The sequence below is a fragment of the Barbus barbus genome (genome assembly GCF_936440315.1).
Source record: "Barbus barbus genome assembly, chromosome: 30".
Classification (NCBI taxonomy): domain Eukaryota; kingdom Metazoa; phylum Chordata; class Actinopteri; order Cypriniformes; family Cyprinidae; genus Barbus; species Barbus barbus.
In genome coordinates, this window is record NC_136758.1 from 8,176,227 (window position 1) to 8,192,977 (window position 16,751).

The window sequence follows — 16,751 nt, forward strand, 5'->3', positions numbered from 1 at the left end:
TGTTAATAAGAGTTCAAGAAGCTACACTGTGAATATGGTCATGGTTAAAGTCATGGTGTGCAGCTTTACAATATAAGCACAATCATATTTAAAAATTCTCTACTTAATTTCATAGGGAAAAATAATTTAGCATGACCGATTGAAGCTATTTGGTTACACTAAAACAATCTCATGGTAATTCACAACTATTTTACATTTTGCCGAATTAGTCGCTAATACGTATGAACTTGCATCATCTAATTTCCTGAGATCTGCTTACGCCCAAGTGACGCCCAAGTTATGTTTAGGTGTGGGGTGGACTTTCTTAGTTTAAAAAAAAAAAAAATAGATGTCAGTTCATGCGAAATTGTTTTAAGGGTCAGATCACTGAGGGTCAGAAGTTTTAATTAAAAAATGTGTCATGTGTGAATGCAATGATATTTATGTACATTTCACAAAAATGTTTAATTGTGTCATCAAGAATTTCCCCTCCTTCCAAAACGATAAGTCTATCTTTGAAACACAAATGAAGATATTCAATAAAACCTGAGAGCAAAAGAGCTAAATTAAATCTGTTAATCATATTACGTGATTGTGTCACTTCAGAAGATTTGGATTAAACCACTATTCGTATGGATTACTTTCATGATATCTTTTTGAACTTTCTGAAGCATCAAAGTGTTGGATGTCTGGACTTTTAATGGATGTACAGAAATCTCTCACTTTTCATTAAAACATCTTAATTTGTGTTTTGAAAAGAATGAAAGTGTATTTTTTCCATCACATTTAATTCATACACAGAATAAAGATATAAAATCGGTCTCTGTAGCAGTACCTTTTCAAAATGTACATTTTACATTTTATACACTTTAGGAACTAATATGTACATTTAAGGTACCAATATGGACGCTTTAAGTACAAATGTGCACCTTTTGAAAAGATACCATCCCAGTGACAGCTTTTATATCTTTTTTTTTCTGGCAGTGTAGCTGTTAATATTTGCGTGTGTAATTTAGTACAGCTGGTTTGCCATATTCACCCATCAGCATCCAGGACTGCAACCATCTGTTTTATTGTATATCACACAAAGATAAGAAAACAACATTCTTGTATCATTCCATGACATTTTCCTGTAGTTTTAAAACTAAAAATAGAGCATATCTCAAGCTGTCAAGTCCAAACACACTGCAGATATTTGGAAATTCAAGCAAACCAGTGTTTGTGGTAAACCCCTGAGAATACAGCACAGTAAAACAACAGGTTGTGAAGGAGATGAGAAGCATTAGGAGATATCTGTGTGTGTGTAATACGGCAGGAGGTTGTAACCTAGGGAAAGCTGTCAGTCACACAGCTAAGCCGCTATTGCCACGGGGGCGTCGTCTAGCCAATGGTGTAAAAGACAAGAGTCCCCAAACACAGATACACACTAACACACATGCACTTACAGTCTCATGAAATACACAAATACACCAAGACAGAAAAGCAACAGCTGTTCTGATGAACAAACCGAGCTGTATATTCCCCAGCTTTAAAAATAAAACTACAACCACCAAAGAGATTTTTTACAGCAGATCTAAACTGAGGACACAATCCAAATAAATTGACTAAAGTACTATAGGATTACAGTTTTATCTAAAATAATTGACCTCACAGAGGGTGAACAAACTCTCATACAGTGAGAAAATCCTGTTGGTGCGAGTTTACAACCACAAAGAGCCTGTTAGACAAACACACACACCCTTCAGATATACAAGCAATCCTGCACCTGTACTGGGAAAATGAATGACAGATATGCACGCACATGAATGCAAGCCTTTGCCAAACATGATCTGATCTGAGCAGCAATGCGCAGTAACAACTATGCATGCTTTCTTTCCCTCTCTTTTACACTCGTACACAGCTGGAAGCATATGACAGCACGACTAAACTATCAATGCACACAAACTGTCAGAAGAGAATGAATAAAACACAGGGCACTTGCCGAAGTTTCTACACAGAAAAAACACAATTCTCTATTTTTTGCACCCTAGTGGAACACATACTCTACATTTGATTTACACTTTAAATGTCATTGAAACAAGCCGCCACAACTTGTTCAATCAGTTACGCAGTGCGCTCCTCAGAGGGTGATCTGCTCTTTCGCTGAGCACTATGTAGGAGGAAAGTGTGCCTTTGACCCTCATAATTAACTTCACAGTTGTAAAAATGCAAATATGTCTACTGCGGTGCACAGGGTGCCAGCAAAGATTCAAATGAATGAACTGTAATGGCTTAACTGAAGTCAACTTGCATTTAGTAATGCGCAGGGTTCCCACAGCATTTTGCAAATGAATATCCATGGCTTTTCCAGTCGTTCATGAGGGCTTTATGGATTTTTAAAAGCATTTTATATCTTTGAAATATGTATATTAACTCTTAACTTTTTAAGCCACTTTATGCATGCATATATATATATATATACTTGATTCATACATATGGATGCATATGTAACTACAGAAATTAATTGCATGTGCAATTGCATGCAGATATTTTTAAATATAAATACTATGTATGTACACAATAAGGGCATTAGGCCTACATCAAATTATTAATAAATGTTAGTACAGCTAAAGACACTTCATATAATGTGGGTCCATATAGATAACACTATTTTACATTGTCCTTGCTAAACGTCACATGTACTTACCATAGAAATAACAGTAAGTTATGCATGTAACCTGTAAGTGTACTACTTTTCCAGGAAAATACTATTTCAAAATCCTGTTTTCTTGATTTTCCATGATCATGGGAATCCTGAATGTGGATACACATCGGAAAAGCTAACAAATGCTAGTAACACATATTACATGATGTTATATTGTGTATTAGTCAAGTCACCTGCATCTCTACAGCAATTTATACAATACAGATTATGTCTCAGCAGCTTCACACACACAGAAAAACAAGGGGCCAGAATTGTACCTTTCGGGGTACAACAGCTTGTCCCTGGAGCAGTACCCTTAAAAGGACATATTTGTACCCTTTTACCCCTAATAGGAACATACTAGTATCTTAAGGGTACTAGTATGGTTAAAGGTACTAATATGTACCTATTAGGGGTAAAAAGGTACAAATATATCCTTTTAAGGGTACCGCTCCAGGGACAAGCTGTTGTACCCCAAAAGGTACCCTTTTAAATCTGATAAACAGGAAAACAGCAGAATCGATTACTGAAACTCAACTATGGAGACAGTAAATCTCCTTATTTAGTTCAAGTCAGTTCAGTGTTGTATTACTAATACTTAAAGTGCAATTACATACATATTCTCAGATAAGTACATACTAGTTATTCACTAGTTATTTCGCAGTAACGTTACTCGCATATGTAAACACATTAATGCTGTAGTACAAAGCGTATCCGTTCTTTCTCAAGATCTGTTTGAAGTAAATACAAATATACAAAGATAAAAGGGATGTGAATATAAAATAAGACACCTCGTGATGAAGCTGTGGTGGAGTGATGGAGTCATTAGTGCAGTAAACTGTCTCACAACAGCTGATTATAGTCCACACACACACACACACACACACACACACACAGTTGCTATCTCTCTCTATCATAGTAACACGCCCAGCCTTCGACTCATAGTAAACGCCGCCTGAATGTCTGTTGACTAAAAACTGACAGAAACAAACCTAACGTGACCAGCTTTCAAAACAATCAGCTTTCGCTTGTCATATCAGCGGTTCCGCCAAACTTTTTTTCTGACAAACAAGCGAATAGGAATTTGTAGAAGTTATATCAACTGGAAAAGGCTCAAAAACACGCGTAATTTGTGGTAAATGAGGGTCGTGAGGTGAGTTTTACCGTTAGCGCAGGAGAGTCGCAGGCGCGGATGACTCCGGCTCTCCAGCTCCAGCGCGAGATCCCCGCGAGCTCCAGCCGCTCTCCGCCGCTCACGCACAGGCAGCGCTTCCCCACCAGCTCCGCCGCCATAGTCCCGCGAAAAGTGCGAGAAATGTCCACGGACAACAAGCAAACTTCCTCCTACTGCGGGCTACGGTGTTGACACATTATTAAAATATGGTGATTAAAAGTAGATTTTTGTGAGTGTGAGTACAGGGGGATAAAATTCCCTGCATAAGTCCTCTGGCGAACGCTTATGTCTCTGTGCGCCGAGAAACTGATTTACACTGAGAGTAGTAACAGTCATTATGGCTCTCTCTCTCTCTCTCTCTCTCTCTCTCACTCACTCACACGTGGTATTCATCCGCCCCAGTCAAAGCACACAGGACTATCAGACCGCAGCGGGCAGACTTCTCCGTCCGCCAGACTTCACTCCGCTTTCTCAGCGCACTGCCACAGACTACAGAAAACTAGTCCCACGTCTGCGCTTACATTCTGAACTTGAACTTCACAAACACATGTTAAAATTACAGTTTATAAATAACTGATTGGTTTTATAAGAAACTGCAACTTTATCGCAAAATACAGTCTAACAACACCAAATTATTTTATCGACCTTATAGGTGCCAAACATGTCACATACTAAGTTAAACATAACATAAAAGTATAAACAAGAACGTGTACTATTTATTTGTTTGTTTGCTCGCTTGCCACAATTTAGTACTGTTTGCTTGGAGAATGCAGGCATTCTTAATACAACTACAGCTGAATTACTTTAGGCCGCGTTCACACAGCAGCAGAATACAGTTATCAGTCCCGTATTTGAGTCCTTAATACGGTTACGTTCACACACAGTACGATTATTTACGGGTGTGACAACCGCATTCTGTAACCGAACTCACAGACGTAAATGACTCCCGTTGACTCCCGTTGCTCGTTCATACAGACAGTATTCTAAACACAACTGTAAGCTGCTGTGTGAACGGGACATTTCGAGACTCACACCTGTAAAGAAAATGCGGTTGTCAATCCCAAAAACGGATAGTTTTGCTTGGAGAAAGCACACATTCTCAATACAGCTACACCTGAATTATTTTTTAATTACCTGATTATTTTATGAACCTTGCATTTATGTCCATTCTCTAAGGAAAACGGTTTGGTAAATGGAAATAAATAAATAAATACCCGCTGCAGATTCATTTATTTATTTAGATCAGACACCACTTTTTTCCTTGGAGAGTGCACACATTCCCAATATAGGTACCTGAATAAACTATCTCTTTCACCCTGTAGATTTAAAAGTGTTTTATTCCAAAGTAGACCTAATATTTTGTAATTTCTAATATGACCTGGATATAATCATGTGTATAATGTTGCTAAAAGCATCCAAAAGTGGTGTTAGTGGTTAATTCTGTATCAGATGACTAAGTGTATACTTGGAGCGGCATGACTGGTGTTGTCATGTGAATGGTAAAAATAAACTCACTTACGCAAGCATAATCATAGATATGTGGTAACAATGAGGAACTATTATTTCTAATGTCTACATTCCGGGAACCTCTCAGATCTTATGCCATATAACTTTCTCAGCTTTTCAACGTTTAGGAATGTAAACAGTCCATTGACTGAGGGAAAAACATTACGAATTTATAATGTTGTTTGACCGTCCTCATGTGTCGTGCACTGGAAATGCAGCAGACTGCACTGAACTGTCTTCTACAAAAATGATAATTGTATGAATATACTAAAAATGTAAAAAAATGCAAGGCTCCTGTCCTCAGTTTGCACCAGTCAAGAATAGTATGACTTATTGCAAATATATATATATATAATATTTATTATTTAAAATGACAGTGCATTACATAAAACATTAACTGGGATCTGGCATCTACTAAGAAAAAAAAAGTAGCAGGAAAAAAAAACTTTTTGCAGTTACTTCTAACCTGCAGGTCTCATTCTCAATCAGGGTTATGTCAGCTAAAAACAGTCACCTTAAATAAAATTAACGTTAACTGAAATAAAATATTAAACATAAATAAACACGTTTTTTCATCTAGTAGCAAACATTTCTCATTGTATATTTTTTTTTTACAGTCTATGTTTTAACTTGAGACACTAAATACAAATTACTCTGCAGGGTCACTGCAGCAGGTTCGCCTGATCGGTAATTCAGTAATAAAATGTGACCCTGGACCACAAAACCAGTCTTAAGTCGCTGGGGTATATTTGTAGCAATAGCCAAAAATACATTGTATGGGTCAAAATTAATGATTTTTCTTTTATGCCAAAAATCATTAGCATATTAAATAAAGATCATGTTCCATGAAGATATTTTGTAAATTTCCTACTGTAAATATATCAAAACTTAATTTTTGATTAGTAATATGCATTGCTAAGAACTTCATTTGGACAATTTTCTCAATATTTAGATTTTTTTGCACCCTCAAATTCCAGATTTTCAAATAGTTTTATCTCCGTCAAATATTGTCCTAACAAACCACACATCAATGGAAAGCTTATTTATTCAGCTTTCAGATGATGTATAAATGTCAATTTCGGAAAATGTACCCTTATGACTGGTTTTGTAGTCGGATTTAAAAAGAAAAAAAAATGTTAGATGAATGTTTACAAACCTCACGCCGCACGTGACAGGGGCGTGGCCTCTGAGGAGCTCGACCCCCTGGTTCTTTCTCTCCCCAATCATTTCTCATTCAATACTTCCTGTGAAAGGTAAACAAATGGCGCTCCGCACTCCAAAGTGTAAAATGGTTCAAAATGTAAGCCGAATACGCTTATTTAAGAGTTCAAAATGCCCGGACAGAAGAGAAAATATAATGTTCGCTTTCCACCCGTGAGTATTTCTTAATTTTCGTAGTTTTATGAGCATTGTGTGAAGCCTCCTCAGACTGAACCTCCTCCTCTTCTCCACATGGTCAGGGACGCATCAAGAAAATAATGCAAAAGGACACAGAGGTCGGACGAATCGCTACAGCGGTACCAGTCATCATATGTATCCTTTCAAAACACCCAATGTTGAATGCTGGTGGAGAGTCATTCGTAGTCAAGAGTCATTTGCGAGTTGATTCTTATGAAGCGTGTAAAAATTCTGGGTTTTATTTATTTTTTTTAAAAAGGAAAGAAATAAATAAAGAAAAAAACAGTCTATGCACTATTAATATCTTTTTTATTTTACCATTATAATCATTATACTTAAATAGAAGAGTGGACTCGAGAGTCGACTCCAAAAGAGTCATGTCCTCGACTCTTCGATTCTTTTGTTCTAACGACTCCTTAGTTCATATTTTTAGAACGCTGTGATTGGCTCTAAACAACATTCTAGAAACCAATCACATTGCTTATTTTAACTTAATTCAGACTTTTCAGGCCAATTATAAACTAAACTATAAAGTAATTTAGTTAAATGTCTAAATGAATATAACGTTTTTTAAAATTGCAATGACACTAAAATAGACAATTCCCTTTATGTAAAATATGTATGTTTATTTAAATAAATTAATCTATCTATCTATCATCATATTGTTCATTATTCATATGTAGTTCTTCATGCTATGCTCCATAACTGCAGATTTAGCTAAAGCTTTAGAAATGTTCCTCAGATCCCTTCTCACCATGACCAGTAAAATAACCCAGTCCAGGAACAGCAGAGTGATGTCCATAAATCACATGTGAGGTTCAAAATAGGCATCCTCTTGTCTCTGTGATTTTCCATCAATTTCTGTTCTTTTATTATACTTATGATCTTTGTAGGAAACAGTGCATTCATTCAGAGAAGTTGTTTGACTTCCTGAAGGATTTGGCAGATGAGGCCAAATCTACTGCATCAACATCAGAGTGCAAAACTAAGGGCAAATGGCAGTCACACAGGTACAGTATAATTTGTGAAAATGCACAGGGGCCCAGCAAATAGATAAAAGCAGATACAGTGTTTTCCATACAAGCCACCATTGTAATCAAATGCTCTTCCTTTAGGAAAAGGTGGCAAAGTGCGTCTATCAAAGCCAGGGCACCGGAGACGGAGGAGCCGCCCCAGAAAGCCACCAATGATTTGGTCATCAACAGTGATTCATCCAGTGTGAGTTATTGTGATTGATTTTACTGACACAATGTTAAGGAACTTGACTAGGGATATTTGTATTTTTAATCTTGTCAATGTTCTTTATGTACATTTCTTTTTCAGGAGTCTGAGCTGTTCATCTGCTTGGAAACTCATTCACCTTGACCGGGCTTTTGAAAAGGTGAGATTTGCGCTGATATAGTCATGTTGAAAACTAACAGATTATAACTACATCAATCCCAGTGTTCTGCAAATTGTAACTTTTCCTTTTACTCTTATTTGTTTGACAAGATCTCTCGCTGAAAACTGCTGTGTTATTTATGAAGACCCAGCATGGGGGGGGGGGGGGGGGGGGTGTTATTGTTATTCTTAGCATCTGACATTTTTAATTTGTGAAATTGCTCTGCTGTGGTATTATATTGACCACGAAATTAATGATAGAATTTTTGTTTTCCAGGGAGTTTTAAATTCCGATAAAGAAAATCATTTGTTTATTATATACGAGATTTTGAGCAGCTCCACTATTTTTCTTTCAGTTGGATTGGTAATTAAAACTGTAGTTTGAACTGTCTAATGTTTATAATGTAACATGATTTTCTGAGCTGAGGCATATGTGATTATATAATATTTATAAAGGCAAATATTTATTATTTTCTTTTCTAGCGGTCACCGTTTTGTTACTATTATCCGCAGTAGGTTACAGGGTTCTTTAAGCGGCATATTGTATGACAAAGTCAATTGTATTTTATAGTAAATGTTCTATAAGGTATATTTTAAGATGTCAGTATTACACAATATTGTATAAATATGCATTTTCTACTCCTAACCTAACTACTGTGATATATGACAAGATGTAGTAAACAAATGTTTAAAATAACCAAGAATCTATTATAGGGTAAAGCAAAATAATAGCTGAATAAAATATATGAGTATGATGTTTCAAAGGTACTTTTATTTTAAGTAAATGATGCTCTTTGCCTGGTCACAAAGTGTGATTCAGAAAATGTACAAGAAAATAAATAAAACTCAAACAGGCCTCAAACATTTTTCTGGATCGTAATTTGGGGCAAAACAACCGGCATTTTCTTCTGAGTGACTTAAAATTGGTCTGTGGTTCCCTTTTCAAACATTTCAGCAGCTAAAACCAGGCAAACCCTGTAAAAGCTGAAATACAGTACTTGCAGTAATATAAAGCAAATAGAAAAGCAGTGATCTAAAAATAACCAGTTGTGCATTCTACAGGATTTTCTTTTTAATACAGTCTGTTTGAGACAAAAGAAACAGGCTTTCTGAGGCTTGCATCTGTTTTGGTGAATATAAATGACTGAGTAAAAATCACACGTTCATAATACTATTAGATGTACATGAATTACTCCATTTTTTTATCAGAAAGAAACATTAAGTGGTCCGAAATATCTCTTTATTGTTCTCTCTCCAAACCATCTTCAAGAAGATCCAAAGGAATGGATCAAACGTATCAAAAACCACCAAGTGCATAAAAGGCACCGTTCAACCCTGTGTCCCTTTCACAGGACAGAAGTGCCATCAGAGAGTAACCATGCTAAAATAAGGACAGTATATTACACACATACACATATTTCATATGACTCAAGTCTCCTCTTTAGCACTCATCTCATCTATTACATTTCTGATTTTTCCATCTTTTTATTTACTGTAAACGTCAAAATCATCCAAATAAAGGAACGTGATAATGGAGCAATGTGATGCCTGCTGTTCAGTAGTCACATTCTGATCTTATCTTTTGTAGGTGGAGCAAAAGGAACAAAAATAAAAACAATAAAACAAACAAAAGAGCCAAAAAACGGAGGCTGCTACTTCCTGGGCTCAGCAGAGTCGTGCGCCATAGCCAAATGTCTGTTTAATGGCATGGCAGTAGTACCTCTGCCAGCCATCTCGTGTTCGTTCCTCTTCATTCTCAGGAACCGCTCGACACTCAATCTTTAACTCTGTCTCGTTACCCTTGTCTGTGAAAGTCAATGTCACCATCGCATAGTGCTCTGAAATAAAAAGGAAAGGACAGACAGTGAGCGTAAACAATGAGCAGAGATAATCAGCTAGGCGTTTCTCAAAGTCAGCTGTCAGACAGTAAAAGAGAGCTGGTAAAAACAATATTTATAACGTGGCATGCATCAAAAAACAGACCACAATTTATTATTATTCTGCCATATATTGAACTACACTACCATTTAAAGCTTTCTGGTCTAAGAGATTTAGGTTTAAGTTTTTAATTTTTTTAAAGAAATGTGCTTATGCTCTCACTTAAGGCCTTTTTACACTGAACGTGAAAATTTGCTGCAAATGTTCATTGCTATGGCGCTTTTAAATCAAAACAATAGATCCCCGTGGGGCTATTCACACCAGGCACGATCATTCGAGGATTTTTTTTGTCCTGTGTGTCGTTTTTTTCCCGTCCCTCTGCGATGAAATGGCCATCCAATCAGATTTTAAATTTAATTTAATTTAATATGAAAGCAAACAGACATATGAATATGATAATATATTTTCTGTATGGGTTTTAATGCAGCTCAAAGTATTTTCATAACAATAAAGGATGTTTATGACAAATGATAAGCAGGTGTAGCGTTCAATCCATTATAAAACATACAAAGAGTGCATGTCTGCCTATTATAGAATAAAAATCCACTTTAGATTAGTTAGAAGTACTCTATGGTTTAACCAAAGACATTAATAATCACATAAATACGTTTAAAGTGTAGCTTGATGTTAATTGTACCTAATTATATTTTAAAGGAGTCCTATTATGCTTTTTCACTTTTTGAATTTTAGTCAGTGTAAAAACGATCAGATAAAACGATCTACAAACTTACAAATCTCAAAGTCCATTCCAAAGGGAGATATTTCGGTTCACCAATCACAACGCTCTGGTACAGCTAACCAATCACAACACATTTTGTTTTTTGGAAGGCGGGCCTTCATCAAACCCAGAACTAATCGAGCCGTTTGTGCCAGGCTGGGGAGAGAGGTAATGTAAATTATGTGAAAAATAATGCGAGCATTAGAGCATGTTCTAGTACACCCCCAAAACAAAATCAAGACTTTGTAAAAGAGCATAATAGGACCCCTTTAAGATGTATTTTGGTAAGCATTATAGATAGTTTATATTTCTGGTATAGAACCAAACTTTATTTGCGATACAGAAAGGCACTAAATAAAACTTCTTCTATTTATCTTAATTTAGTGCTGTATATTGAGCAGGAGATGCTGTTAAATCCATATATGAGATACATATCTGAGGGGAAATGCATTATTGGTCAGCGCCACCTAATGTGTAGGTGTGAATTAGCAGATAGAGAACAATGGTTTCACACTCGGTGTGAAAGCACAGTTCGTCGGTGATTCACCTAGCTTTTTCACATCACGCTCAGAGTGAAACAGCCTTTAGGCTGCATTTATTTGATAAAAAACAGTAAAATCAGTAATATTGTTAAATATTATTACAATTTAAAATAACTTTTATATTGTAAATTAATATTTTAAATGTATTTTATTCCTGTGATGGCAAAGTTCCAGTCTTCAGTGTCACAAGGTCCTTCAAAAATCATTCTAATATGCTGATTTGATGCTCAAGAAACATTCCTTATTATTATCAATGTTGAAAGCAGCTGTGCTGCAAATTTTTTTGGGGGGGGGGAAATTGTGATTCTTTCATCAATAGAAAGTTCAAAACAACAGTATTTATTTAAAATACACATAGCATTATTATTGTCAATTTAATGCATAATTGCTAAAAAAAAATGAAGGTCTGTCCATTTTTCCACACTGATAGCTCAGTTGTTGATTGGCTCTTAGCATCCAACACTTACATCATTACTAGCAAACAGTGTAGATATAACACACTAAAATTTATCTGTTTGCAAAACTTGCAAATGCCAGTGTGGTCACTCAATTGTCTGCAGGGTGAGCAAACTTCTCTTACCACAAGGCCATGAGTTGAACCTCCACTTCATGACTATCTTCTGCTCAGGAACCTGTCAAACGCACAGAACATGGATTCATAAATCAAATCATAATTCTGTCATCACTCTCGATCGTCACTGAATGTATTTTTGGCTACATTGTTGATTTAAAGGACAGCGTCTCTTCCAGTCATCAAGCTTTATGTGATTTGAAACCGAAATCTCACCAGCTCCTGGAACTCTCCATTCACGTTTCCATCCAACAGGCGAAACTTTCCACCCTTCTCACCCTCAACCACAGCACTGCTGCGAGTGAAAGCCTGCACCATCTGTAACACACCATTTGTCATTCCTCTCAAACAAAAGTAATCACTAATTAGAAATTATCTGCTCATTAGGAGTCAGTGGCTATGTTTCCATCCAAAGTTACGAATTAAACGGATACGCAAAATTAAATAAAGCATGTTTCCATCCAGCGAGTTGAAGAGAACAAAATCATCACTTCCTGATTAATATCAGGTAAATATAATTCGCTGCAGTATAGGAGAAGGCTCTGTATATAATGTTCTTTGTATAGAGCGTGCAGACGAAACGCGGTCATGTTCTCTTATTTTCCGAGTCTGTTGTTTGATCTGATTTTATACCATCCCATCGCAAAGTCACATGTCTTTTTTGATGCGCATTAAGGAATTTATTCTATAAAAGTGTTACCATCATTGTTTATGGGCATGTTTTCTTACCGGATAAGAAATTTATTATGCACATCTTGGCATTTCCATCCAGGATTTTTTATACAATATCCCAAAATGCGCTTAAAAATAGGTAGATGGAAATATAGCTAGTGGCTGTCAGCTGTGGTGGCGGCAGAAGACTCACATCCTGATTAAGAAAGACCCTGTAAAGATCTTCTGGTGAGGTGAGGAAGGTGTCTTTTAATGAGAACTTGCAGGTGGGGATTTTTACCCCTGTGTTAGGAGGAGGAGGAGCAGCGCTACATGAGCCAATCTGAAAACACAAACACATAAGTTTAAACTGAAGCTGCAAGCCAATTTGATCACCATCTGTGGTTGAACAAAGCATACAGTATGTTAAGGTGACCAGATATAACAATGGAGGGTTGGCCGTTAAGAACTGTCCATGTTACATGCTAGCTAGTCGACTAAGGAAAATTCTGCACAACACCACTATTTATTGTAGATTCAAGCCAACCATGATACAGAAGCTGGAGCTTGTTTTCTGTATTTACAGATATGACACAAACACATAAGAATGAATTACATAAGCCTGGCATTTTCCCACAAAATCCAACCCAGCTGCTCAAAACAAATCATTATTGTAATGATCGGGACTGAATCAGGATAAAGCAATAATATGAATTTGAACACTGACCACTTTAGTAGCAAAGCTTTAATAACATTTTTAGCATATTTAAATTAATGTTTTCAATACATCATGACATGATTTGTCCATAAACTGTGGCTTTAAAACATATGGGGACACTAAAGCATGTATAAATGTTCTAAAATACATTTTCACATTGCGTTATATAACAAAATATCAAAGCAAATGCCATTTATTTTAATGAAAGACAGTACAAAGACAGCAATGGTAATGATAGAAATAGATTAAATGTTCAAAATTAGAGCTTACTCGCTTCGTAGACTCACCAAAAATTGCATCCACTAATGCCAATCAATTGGTTAGAATTAAAAAATGTAACATTAAAAGAGAAAAGGTTTGACCACTTGTTTGTAGATGCTTCATGCTTTGATATGATGTATTTAAAACAAACTCATTCATGTGGCCAATGGGTAACAAACAAATCAACTTATTCATAGTAGCACTTAGAAGTATAATTTATAGCTCACCTGAGTTTTGTTTGACTTGGTTGTTGCTTGCGCTGTCTGCTGTTTCATCACGCCATTAGCTGTTGGCAGGATCATGCCCTGTGTGAACTCTACAACAGATAATAACAGATTATAACAATCCACATCCAATAGACAATGCCGTAGCAGCAATGCTTTTAAAACTCATATGCATGGTGCTGGTTTTGGCGTCTCCGTGAAACTTACCTGTTTTGAGGAATTCCACGTAACTGGCCAGCGCCATGCGGATTTTTTGGACTCCCTCGCTCCTCATCAGAGAAAGCAGCTCTGTCTCGGGCTCATCTTTACAAAGACTCACACTGATCTGCGAGTGACCCCCCCCAAAAAAATACTCAGACTCAATTTGATCACTTTAATAGTAGATATACTCAGCATAGCTATTGAATCCATCAACAAACCAATTACTTCTGTTTTAGATACTCTAGATGCGTGCGTCTTAACCTTTTTTTTGGCTCCAAGCCAAGATTTTTTTTTTAAAGGCCCCATGACTTTTCCAGTTCTGTGTGATTTACAGAATAAGGATTTAAAGAAATATATTCAGAATGTCTACCTGATAAAAACATGGCATAACTAGACACGTATATTCATTATAAAAATACTCATTAAGTTGTAAGATGTTTGTACATGAATTATCCAGGTCTAGAAATCATACTTTTAAACTGAGGCTTCCTCATATATCCAGGTTTCCAACACAGTGGAAATAACAGTTCAATTCAATATTCAGTATTCAATATTTAATAATAACAGTTAAAACAAAAAATGAATTAAAATAAGAAACATCTTGATTTTATAGTCATTTCATCTTATTGTAGATCCTTTTAATCTTGAGGCCTTAGTCTTACGTAAAGAATTTAGTCAAGTGAAGGCACAATACATAAGTTGTGTAACTTACATCAAGGTCATCCATGTCATTTTCATCCGAAAGGTTTGGAACTTCAATATTCCCCTTGTATTTGATGCCTGATTTTGATGTCCCTATGTGAACAGACAGCCCAAATCATGTAAATAGTTTATAAAGCCACCAAAATAACTGATAGTTAAATATTTATTTGGCCATATTCATTCTCTGATCCAAATCTCTTTCCTCACCTGTCCAGTCAGCCTTCAGATTCCACTCATAGAAGAATATAAGCTTCCCTTTGCGGTTATTGATGGATGCTTCTCCCTCCAACTTGCTGACCTCGGTGATCTCACACTTGCCTTCTTCACTCTCCACCTGCAACCCCATGAGCAGCTCCTTCAGCTTCTCCGATGACCAGTTTGTGGCGTCCCTCTCGGTCCTAATAATACAAGGCATATGCATTCATATTACTCCATTATTTGTGCAGAGTTCAACACTAAGAATTTTTCCTCTGACCCAGTGGTTTGTACTTGCCCTACCAAAATTGACATTTACTCTGCTAAAAAAAAAATAATAATAATAAAAAAAACAATAATTGACCCATATAACCTTTGTATTCTACTAAAAGATTAAGACACCAAAACTTTAGATACTCGTGAATCTTCAGAATCGTCTATTACAATTTCGATATAACAGTGAAAATATTAGTCTCACCACTATAAATTGTGATTAGCTTTCAGGTATGTATAAATCTCAATTTCGACTGGTTTTGTGGTCCAGGGTCACAAATGTAAAGATCAACAACAGTCGGTAATAAAATAAGAACAAATTACAAGCAATAGGACAAATAAATACAACAGAAAAAAAGAAAACTCTGTCAAATAGTGCAGGCGCACTTGACCTTACGTTTAAAATTGCTTAAATGTTTAAATTCAAGACATAAAAAGACATGCAAATGCTAAACGTTTGTGACAAAGCATTGTCAATTGTATAAATAATAAATAAATTATATGCAGATCGTTGATGTCGATTTCCATTTGTCAGGCGTCAGTTCTTCGAATGAACCAACTAAATTATTAGGCTATAATAATTAGCATACACATGTCTCCACAAATACATAAATGTCCTGAGATTTGAATGTAATTCAATGGGAAACTGAACGAGCAATACCTTATTCATGAAAAAATACTTTTCCAGGCCTGTATCCAAAAAAAGTAATATTTATTGTCTTTATTTCCTGATTTTCCATGACTCAACCCTTGACAAACCATAGATTTATGTCACTGTCTTGCTTAATTATGCTTCTTAATGAGGTCATAGTTGAAACTGAAGTATTTGACAGACTGACATATAACGGTTGAAATGCTTCAGCTTACGGTTCCTTCACTCATTATATAATTCTCCTGATATAATTAGCTTCAAAATCCGCGTTAACCTAATTAAACTCCCATTTATCACGCTTCATCATATAATTTGCTCGAAGAAAACCGAGAGTATGTAATATTCCGTGTCCATGCTGCTGAAACTGAGACGAACAGCGTAAACGATGAAAACTGTCCGACGACGACAACAACAGCTGACAACCCAAGTAATAAACGAACAAACACAAGATTTTCGCCAGCTATCGACAAGAGAGCAGTCGCATTAAAGATGCTGTGAAAGCATGGCATGAATAAACTTGAGACGAGGCTAACGGACGACTAGCAAGACAACACCGTTTCACTTTATTGATTAAATAACCACCAAAACAACAACAACTTAAGCTATCTCAGTCGCAGCGAGCTGTCCCGTTGTCCTTCTTATATTTTCTTCGGCCGAGTCTTCCTGAGTCAAAGAGGACAGCTCGGGTGACTGTGCTTTAGCATTTAGCATCAAGATGGCTCGAGTGAGTGGATGTGCCGGTGACTCTCACCAGTGCCAGTTGTTGACATTTGTAGCATCCGCTCTCTCCTCCACGATCCAGCGAGGGTCTCCTTCTCCCCACTTCGCCATAATGATTTAATACAGCTATTCTGCTGAAAATGAATGAAGCTGTGGGTTGTGACAGAAATGTGTCCGCCACGCGTGAACTCTCGCTTCTGGAACCCTCTCGACGGCTGCCTCCGGTTTTGTTGCTCGTAGAAATTACTGGAAACGGAAGTGAGTC

The 16,751-nt window shown here is 36.5% G+C and overlaps 3 protein-coding genes across 3 annotated transcripts in view; 1 reads left to right on the forward strand and 2 right to left on the reverse strand.

The window, feature by feature from the left end:
• LOC306850725 (putative JmjC domain-containing histone demethylation protein 2C) overlaps positions 1–4,214 on the reverse strand; it is a 66,990-nt gene extending 62,776 nt beyond the window's left edge. Inside the window, exon 1 of the mRNA XM_079386549.1 lies at positions 3,827–4,214. Within this exon, the coding sequence (XP_079242675.1) occupies positions 3,827–3,955 (129 nt within the window). The 5' untranslated portion in view covers positions 3,956–4,214. The remainder of the gene's footprint in view (positions 1–3,826) is intronic.
• A 2,353-nt stretch (positions 4,215–6,567) lies between these two features.
• LOC306850734 (dr1-associated corepressor-like) lies at positions 6,568–8,979 on the forward strand. The gene is made up of 7 exons (XM_079386564.1): positions 6,568–6,716; positions 6,803–6,875; positions 7,458–7,551; positions 7,634–7,750; positions 7,856–7,958; positions 8,064–8,121; positions 8,232–8,979. Exons 1-6 carry the CDS (start codon positions 6,675–6,677, stop codon positions 8,103–8,105), a joined length of 471 nt encoding a protein of 156 aa, XP_079242690.1. The 5' UTR covers positions 6,568–6,674; the 3' UTR covers positions 8,106–8,121; positions 8,232–8,979.
• On the reverse strand, positions 8,866–16,751 carry LOC306850731 (activator of 90 kDa heat shock protein ATPase homolog 1-like). Its single transcript, XM_079386561.1, has 9 exons — positions 16,518–16,751; positions 14,854–15,044; positions 14,657–14,739; positions 13,951–14,068; positions 13,747–13,835; positions 12,755–12,883; positions 12,106–12,207; positions 11,899–11,950; positions 8,866–9,958 (listed from the first exon to the last, which is right to left on the reverse strand). Exons 1-9 carry the CDS (start codon positions 16,595–16,597, stop codon positions 9,786–9,788), a joined length of 1,017 nt encoding a protein of 338 aa, XP_079242687.1. The 5' UTR covers positions 16,598–16,751; the 3' UTR covers positions 8,866–9,785.

Excerpts from the sequence above, each read along its gene's own strand:
- LOC306850731 (XM_079386561.1), bottom strand. The coding sequence starts at position 16,597 with ATGGCGAAGTGGGGAGAAGGAGACCCTCGCTGGATCGTGGAGGAGAGA. Across the intron at positions 14,069-14,656 it reads ATGACATGGATGACCTTGAT|ATCAGTGTGAGTCTTTGTAA; the intron begins GTAAGTTACACA and ends GGTCACTCGCAG. Across the intron at positions 11,951-12,105 it reads ATGGAGAGTTCCAGGAGCTG|GTTCCTGAGCAGAAGATAGT; the intron begins GTGAGATTTCGG and ends TGCGTTTGACAG.
- LOC306850734 (XM_079386564.1), top strand. The coding sequence starts at position 6,675 with ATGCCCGGACAGAAGAGAAAATATAATGTTCGCTTTCCACCC. Across the intron at positions 7,552-7,633 it reads GTGATGTCCATAAATCACAT|GAAACAGTGCATTCATTCAG; the intron begins GTGAGGTTCAAA and ends TGATCTTTGTAG. Across the intron at positions 7,959-8,063 it reads TCAACAGTGATTCATCCAGT|GAGTCTGAGCTGTTCATCTG; the intron begins GTGAGTTATTGT and ends TTTCTTTTTCAG.